This window comes from Microtus ochrogaster, chromosome 8 (assembly GCF_000317375.1).
Source record: "Microtus ochrogaster isolate Prairie Vole_2 chromosome 8, MicOch1.0, whole genome shotgun sequence".
NCBI classification, from domain to species: domain Eukaryota; kingdom Metazoa; phylum Chordata; class Mammalia; order Rodentia; family Cricetidae; genus Microtus; species Microtus ochrogaster.
In genome coordinates, this window is record NC_022015.1 from 58,686,485 (window position 1) to 58,695,177 (window position 8,693).

At 36.9% G+C, this 8,693-nt stretch overlaps 1 protein-coding gene and 1 pseudogene across 2 annotated transcripts in view; both read left to right on the top strand.

Moving 5' to 3' along the window:
• The window catches only part of Ric1 (RIC1 homolog, RAB6A GEF complex partner 1), an 81,056-nt gene that overhangs the window by 11,039 nt on the left and 61,324 nt on the right, over positions 1–8,693 (top strand). The window contains exon 2 of one of the 2 annotated variants that reach the window (XM_026781541.1): positions 827–906. In XM_026781541.1, the coding sequence (XP_026637342.1) occupies positions 827–906 (80 nt within the window). Of the gene's footprint in view, positions 1–826; positions 907–8,693 lie in introns of those variants that run through there. The other variant, XM_013348070.2, reaches the window with a different exon arrangement.
• Positions 7,360–8,309, top strand: LOC101994860 (annotated as a pseudogene).

Sequence of the window (8,693 nt, forward strand, 5' to 3'; positions counted from 1 at the left end):
TATATATATAGTATTTAGCATGTTTATATAAATGTACAGTAATTGTTTAAACTTTGTAAGTCACAGATGTACACCATGATTATAATGTAGCAGTGTTTTTATGTTGTTTGTAATTTTAGTGTTGAGTTTTCTGAGATAGAATCTTTTAGGGTAGCCCAGGCTGGCCAGGAGCCTGCATCAGTCACCCATAGGCTACGGTGTTTTTTAATACAATTTGTTTTTATAATATTTAGTTACTTTGGATATTTAGGTGTTCAGATTTGAACTTCATATGTTTAGATTTTGAAAATTAGAGATTGACTTTACTTAGCTGATGTTTAGATTTTGAAATTTTAAGATTTGCTCTTTTTCCTAGTGTCTCACAATATATTGTATAGGAAGAAATTTAAAATTTTTATTTATAACTATATAAATTATGCTGTTTTGAAGTAAATGATAAAGTTTATATGGATACAATCAGGAATTTTATACTTTTACTATTTGGTAGTCTTGCTTTTTAAGTTTAGAATTATTATTTGCCCCACCTTTGTAGAGTTCAGAAAGTGCTGTGCATTTTTCACAGCACTCATCTACTGAGTAATAAATTGTTTTAGAATGTCCATGTCCTTAATATTCTACAAACTATTGATTTCAGTTACATAGTTCACAAATTTTTAAAATTTACTAATCACATTTTAGATTATATTAAGAGTCATTTTGCATATATAAAGAGACTATAATTCTTCAGAGGTGAAGATTTTTTTTTTATAGTCCTGGTATGTATAATAATAGCCTAGAGTGACAGTTACAGCATTCTAATGCACGGTTAATACCATTTCTCTTTCAGACAGCAAACGGCTACATCTTGTTTTTTCATATTACATCTTCAAGAGGGGACAAATACCTTTATGAACCAGTGTATCCCAAGTAAGTTTCTTGGCTTTCATTCTTCTAAGGCATGTCTTGTGAACTTAATATTTTTTTAAAGGATGTCATTTGGAGTTGTCTAAAGTCAGTAAGAAGTTGCTTTTCTAAAGTGATGCTTCAAATTGCCAGTCTTTAAACTGTCATTTTTTTTTAATTTAATAACTATGTAACTAAATAAGTCAAGGAATACTGAGGATTTGTGTTATATCCTTTCTCAGACATTCAGAATTACTACTACTATCCTCAATGTCAGATATTCTCTAGATTTTGTTAAAACTAGAGAACTGAGTGATAATAAGAGGGGAACTCTTAGTCACTGAGAGCTTCTTTTGCCTGTGGTTGTATATATGCATGTGAGAAAAATCCACACAGACAGCAGTTACCTCCTGGTTAAACTTTGGGTGACGTGGACTTTTGCTCTTTAAATCATTAAGTTGTGCCATTATGTTTTGCACATTTCCTCTATGACATGCTTTATTTTTTAATAAATAAACATACTTTTAAAGTGCATCTTTTTTTCTGGGGGCAAACCACTCCTGTGTCAAAAGTTTGCTTGATGTTACATGAGAGACTGTTGCCAGTTAAGAGGAAACTCCTGAGGAGATTTTTTAAAACCATAAAAATACATTATTTGTACATTATTATTAAATGCAAATAACACATTAATTACACATCATAATTATTAAATGATATAATAAATAGTATATTAGATATATCCTTAAAATATAGACATAGCATTTGTAATTAATAAGTATAAGCATCATTTTAATATTTGATAATGATATTTTTATAATATAATAAAAATATTAGAATTAGTAAAAATGGTAATGGTAAATATATCATTTGTATAATATAGTCTATATCTTAGATATATTAATCATAAATAGAATGTATATTAAAATTATATATATATACATACATACACACATACCCACAGATACACATACTTGAAAGACCTTACTGAAGAAGATTAAGCTCAATTATGCAAAGAAAACTAGTGTAATACTATCAGGATTGTCCCAAATACTAGTTGCACTGATCTGTTTGTAATTGTTTATATTAGACATGCCACAGTAAACTAGTTGTATTAGCATAATGTCCCGATTTCACATTTAGTTTGCACATTATTTCACCCCTATAGATAAGTTTCTTCTGGTGTAAGCAGATACTGCATTTTTAGGCTGGAAAGGTGACTCAGTTGGTGAAGACCCAAAGTCAGCCCCTAGAATCCACATAAGAGTGCCAGGCATGGTGGCGTGTGCTTGTCATCCCAGGACTGGGGAGGTTGAAACAAGCAGATCTTGCTGGAGCTTGCTGGCTAGTCAGCCTAAGCTATTGGCTCCTCTGACCTACATACTTTGACACACAGAAGGCGGTGACATTTTGGGCTTTTCTTCGTTTCTATAAAGTAATTTCTGCCTAGCTTATTTCCCATTTAACTTCACTGAACTCTTCAAAGTTCTCATTCTAAGTAAAATAGCTTAAGAAAAGTTTTATATAATAGAATTAGGGAAATATGATCTTTAGAGTTTCTATTGTTATGATAAAACACCATAATCAAAAGCAACTTGGGGAAGAAAAGGTTTATTTCCATTTCATGTTCCAGTTACAGCCAGTCATGAAGGTGAGTCGGGCAGGAGCTGAGGCAGAGTTTCAGAATACTGCTTGCTCTACTGGCTTGCTCCTCATGGCCTGCCAACCTGTTTGTCTGGTTGGTTGGTTGGTTGGTTGGTTGGTTGGTTGGTTGGTTGGTTGGTTGGTTGGTTGTTTATATCATTCAGGGCCACCTTCCTACAGGTTGCACCCTCCCACATCAGTCATCAACATGAAAATGCAAACAACCATCATGGACAGCCAGGATGTCTGCTGGTAGTGTCCCTAGACATGACAGGGAAATGCATCCATGAATTCTCAACAGTAATGACAATACCAGTTGATATGCCAAAGTAGATAGGAAAATTTCCATAAGATCTACCCCTACATGAGTAACTACAGGTGGTCAGTGACTGTTGGGAGGGGGAAAATGTCCAACCCTAAGTGGTCAGTCTTGGACGTTGTATATATACTGTGTGTGTGTGTGTGTGTGTGTGTGTGTGTGTGTGTGTGTGTGTGTGTGAGAGAGAGAGTGAGAAAGAATCCCACACCAGTTTGGAATTATGATTAATAGAATAAAACAAAATAAAATACACAGAAAACCTTTTTTTTTTTTTTTTTACTTTTCTAGACTGTTACCTGTAGTAACTAGCTAGTTTATGAATTGTTGAACTTCAGTTCTGTTGATTATAGTCAGCCTGCTATGTATTTGTGTACTTCAGTCTTTCTGAAGAAACCATTTGTAAAACAAAAACAAACAAAAAATAAATAGTAGCTAAAGTACCCTTTTTTTGGTTAGGAGTTTATGATTTTAAGACCTGAGAAGGTGTGATCATATAATGGTTCATGGAGAGTGAGGAAAGTGGTTTTGGCGGTGTTGCCACATGTATCATTGGAAATGCTTATATTTGAGATACTTGTGCAAACTGCTGCACAGAAAAGCCACCCATTATCACACACCCATGCAGTCACAGACAAGAGCCAGGGTCAGATATGGTGTTACACTTCCACAGTCCATGTTCCTTAGCCTCTGACGCTACATTCTTTAGCACTGTGTGTGCCTCATCCAACATTCTCCTACTTCTTAAGACTTGGGGAATAAGGAATAGAAAACAAGGAAGAATGAGAAAGGTTTCTAATAGTCCCGAAGATAGAGGCAGCATGATAAAGGCCAGCGGTTAATCGTCTCTTCTGCAATTACAGAAGCAGCACTGTCTCTTGTTTCTTCTCTCCACATCTTCGGAGTTCATCAAATAAAAATAAGCCTTATTTCTAGAGCATCTCAGCTTTCCTGTATTACATGACAGCATCTTAACCCCAGACTACACATCATTTTCCATTACACTCCACCTGAGCCCGCAGCTCAGATGCCTCCATGATCTTTTGTAGTTTCCACCTAAAATTTCTAGCATTCTAGTAGATGCAAGAAGTCAGTCTTATTAAATAACTCCTTTCATTTCAAATGTCATTTATTCTGTAAAATTCTGTTTATCTTTTGTATCTTTGTAAATTCTACCCTATATTAAAATATCTCTTTATCTTTGCCAATATGTCAATATATAGATTGCCTGAAAGCTTTAATTTTCTTTTTCAAGATTCATAGTGAAATCGGTGATGGAAACGTTGCTGAGGATAAATTAGAAATAATGTTTAACTTTGAATTTTGTTTACTTAACTGTATTTAATATGAGTTTAGGAAATTTTGAAATAGATTTGCTTATTTCTTCATAATGAAAGTAATTTCAACAAATTAGCTCTCATGTACTCTTTTTGGGGTTCTATTGTAGTTGTAAATTTGTTTGGTTGTTTTTTGGCTTTGTTTGTTTGATTCAGGGTCTCTATGTAGCCCTGGCTGTCTAGAACCTACTGTATGGAACTAGCTATTGATCTTTTTTATTTTTTTTTATTTTTTGGTTTTTCAAGACAAGGTTTCTCTGTGTAACAGAGCCCAGGGTGTCCGGGAACTCGCTCTGTAGACCAGGCTGGCCTCGAACTCAGAGATCCACCTGTCTCTGTGTAGCACAAATAATAAAACCTAGAGACAGATATTGGGGTTCAACATGACAATCAGAAAAGCAAAACAGACAAGCCACTAGAGAGATCTTACCTTTACCAAGGCTCAGACAAAGCGGTGATCCACCAACCTCTATCTCCACACCTCACTGAGTTCCTGTCTTTTCCCCTTTATATTCCTCTCTCTACCTAGCCATATCATATTGCTCCTGTCTCCACCTCCCTAGTGCTTAGGACTAAAGGCATGTGATCCCAAGTGCTGGGATCACCTTTGTGTGTGCTCTGATTCTCTTTTAGACAGATTCAATCTTGTGTAGCCAAGGTGGCCTTGAACTCACAGAGATCCAGGTGCTTCAATTTCCCAAGTTCTAGGATTAATGGTCTGTGGCACCACTCCCTGTATGCCCACCTGGCCTGTATGCCTTCCTAGCACAACTGCTTTGCCCTCTGATCTTCAGGCAAGCTTTATTTATTAAAACAGAAATATTATGCCACTGTATCTCTGCCTCCCGAGTGAGTGCTGGAATTAAAGGGGTGCCACCACTCTCGTGTACTCTTAAGTGTACTCTTGAGAGCAGCATTCTCCTCCTGTGATCATCTTTCTACCACTGTTAACTTCTGTTTGTTTGTTGTTTGTTTTTGAGGTAGGGCTTCATTGTGTTGCCCAGACTTGCCCTTGAGCTTGTGGACTCAGATGATCCTCCCACCATGCCTGATTTAACCTCTTTTTTTCTTTTTTTTAAATAAATGTTTTATTGAGTCCAGCATTCACTGGGGCTAGAGATACGGTTTAGTGCTTTAATCTGCTTGCCTACCATGTGCAAGGCCTTGGAATTGATAGCCGGCTCTGCAAAAAATTTAATAATTACTAAAATTTGGAATGTTTAACTGATATTACAGAAATAGTTATAGTTCTGTAAAAAAAATGTTTTTAAAACAATCACTTATCCTCCTTTACTTCTTTCTTCCTAACACATTTTATCAGATATGTGAAACTTCTTACCCATTTGCTGTCAGTGAGCAGTACTATTTGGAAAGAAAAGAAATTGAGGTTAGCTGCAGTTGTTAATTTCAACAATTTATCTCCAAAAACCCAGCTGTTTTTGGCAGAAGAAGCCTACATTGTGGGCTATAAATGTCCACTAACTCATTCCACATGTAGAAGACAAGAGAGGTCAGAATTAGTTATATTCACACTAAAGTTTGCTCAAGATACATTTACAGTCCTGTATCACCATGAGAAGTGCACCCTAAGGGCACTTCATTTGTCTCAGTGTTTCAGGGTACACTCCAGGAATGTGGGCGGTACAGTGTGCAGGTCTACGGCCGCCACAATCTTGGTTACCAACTTGTACAGCACATTACTGTGCAAAACTGTAAGCAGTGATATTTGTGCCGTTGTACAGTGATGTTTGTGTATCTGAACATACCTAAAAATAGAAATGATACCCTTCGGCTTTTACATTTTTTATAAGCACAGTTTTGACATCTTTAGATAGCCAACACCAGGAACTCTGAATACACTTCCATACAACTGGCACCTCAGCAGGCTTGTCTATATTAACATCAGCACCATCACAGTCAAACATGCAGTGAATGTGTTGTGCTTCCTGTTAAACAATGGCTACAGTATCACTGAGCAATGAGAATTTTTCCACTCTATTTTAATTTTATAGGACTACCACTACATATGAAGTCCACGTTTGATTGAAACAGTTTGGTGACACAACCTTTTTATTATTGCTAATGAGTCATTGTTGTTAGTTTTTGTTGTTGCTTGTTTATTTGGTTGGTTGGTTTTGTTTTTGTTTGTTTGGTTTTGTGTGTGTGTGTGTGTGTTTTGAGACAGGGTTTCTCTATGTAGCTCTGGCTATCTTAGAACTTATTCTAGACCATGCTGGCATCAAAATCAGATATCTGCCCACCTCTGCCTCCCCAGTGCTAAGACTAAAGGTGTGTGTCAGCACTGCCCAGTGGTGTTAGGCTTTTAGAGAGAAAATTTCAACTAATTCTTCTTCCTACCTTCTAGTAGATATCTTGTTTTTGAGAGACTAGGTGATAGTGGTCTTAAAAATGTTTATCTTTGATAGTCTCAAAACATCTCTCTTTAGTTTGATTTCAGCATGTGTCTGTTCTATAGATTTACATATATAGTTTTTAGCTTTTGAACTTTGCATATCTCATGCATTCATTAATGTTTACATTGTGATTGTACTAGCATTTATAAATAGTATGAGATTGAGCACTATTAAATACTCCTGTGTTCTGAAACTCCTCTTGTCACAGCCACATCCCAAAGGTGCCATCTAAATCGAAATACTGATAGAATTATTAAATGCCTGCCCAGTTTATAGGTCCTTGCACATTGTTGTTATTATTAATTATTGTTATTATTACCAAATTAAAGATCACTTCTAGTTTTTGCTTTTTTTTTTAAAGTCTCCAGGAACTTTGAAAGCTGCTAGAGATGTACTGGTGGTGTGTGTGTGTGTGTGTGTGTGTGTGTGTGTGTGTGTGTGTGTGTGCGCGAGAGAGAGGGGGGGCGGGGAAAGGGTTAGCAAAACAGCTTTACTTATAGCTTGTATAATTATAATACATTGTATGTTATGCAGACAAATAAAGCAGGGTTAGGGAATGAAGAATGGAACTACAGCTTGAAACTGAATCCTTAGGATCTTCATTGAGAAGGTATCACGTAAAAGGAGCTTAAAAAGTTTGAGGGGGACTGAGTGGTAGCGGCTACTGATTGTGTTCCAAGGGTCGGAGCGGGGTCGGTCGACGTTTGTTCTACCAGAACAGCTTAGCGCACTCCTTCCCTTCCTTAACCCGTGGCGCGGAGAGTCGGGGCGGCGTCAGCTGCAGTGACGTGTCCAGCATGAATCCCGAATATGATTATTTATTCAAGTTACTTCTGATTGGCGATTCTGGAGTTGGAAAGTCTTGCCTCCTCCTTAGGTTTGCAGATGATACATACACGGAAAGCTATATCAGCACACTTGGTGTGGATTTCAAGATACGAACTATAGAGTTAGACGGGAAAACAATCAAACTTCAGATATGGGACACAGCAGGCCAGGAACGATTTCGAACAATCACCTCCAGTTACTACAGAGGAGCCCATGGCATCATAGTTGTGTATGATGTGACAGATCAGGAGTCCTTCAATAATGTTAAACAGTGGCTGCAGGAGATAGATCGCTATGCCAGTGAAAATGTCAACAAGTTGTTGGTAGGGAACAAGTGTGACTTGACCACAAAGAAAGTAGTAGACTACACAACAGCAAAGGAATTTGCCGATTCCCTTGGAATTCCATTTTTGGAAACCAGTGCTAAGAATGCAGCGAATGTAGAACAGTCTTTCATGACGATGGCAGCTGAGATTAAAAAGCGGATGGGTCCTGGAGCAACAGCTGGTGGTGCAGAGAAGTCCAATGTTAAAATCCAGAGCACTCCAGTCAAGCAGTCAGGTGGAGGTTGCTGCTAAAATTTGCCTCCGTCCTTTTCTCACAGCAATGAATTCGCAATCTGAACCCAAGTGAAAAACAAAATTGCCTGAATTGTATTGTATGTAGCTGCACTACAACAGATTCTTACTGTTTCCACAAGGTCAGAGATTGTAAATGGTCAATACTGACTTTTTTTTTATTCCCTTGACTCAAGACAGCTAACTTCATTTTCAGAACTGTTTTAAACCTTTGTGTGCTGGTTCATAAAATAATGTGTGTAATCCTTGTTGCTTTCCTGATACCAGATTGTTTCCCGTGGTTGGTTAGAATTTATTTTGTTTTGATGTTTATATTGGTATGTTTTAGATGTTGGGTTTAGTCTTCTGAAGATGAAGTTCAGCCATTTTGTATCAAACAGCACAACCAGTGTCTGTCAATTTCCATGCATAAAGTTTAGTGAGGCGTTCTATGTAAGATCTGATTTGCTAGTTCTTCCTTGTAGAGTTATAAATAGAAAGATTACACTATCTGATCAATAGTTTCTTCATACTCTGCATATAATTTGTGGCTGCAGAATATTGTAATTTGTTGCACACTATGTAACAAAACTGAAGATATGTTTAATAAATATTGTACTTATTGGAAGTTAAAAAAAAAAGTTTGGGGGGGGGCTGGAGAGATGGCTCAGAGGTTAAGAGCATTACCTGCTCTTCCAAAGGTCCTGAGTTCAATTCC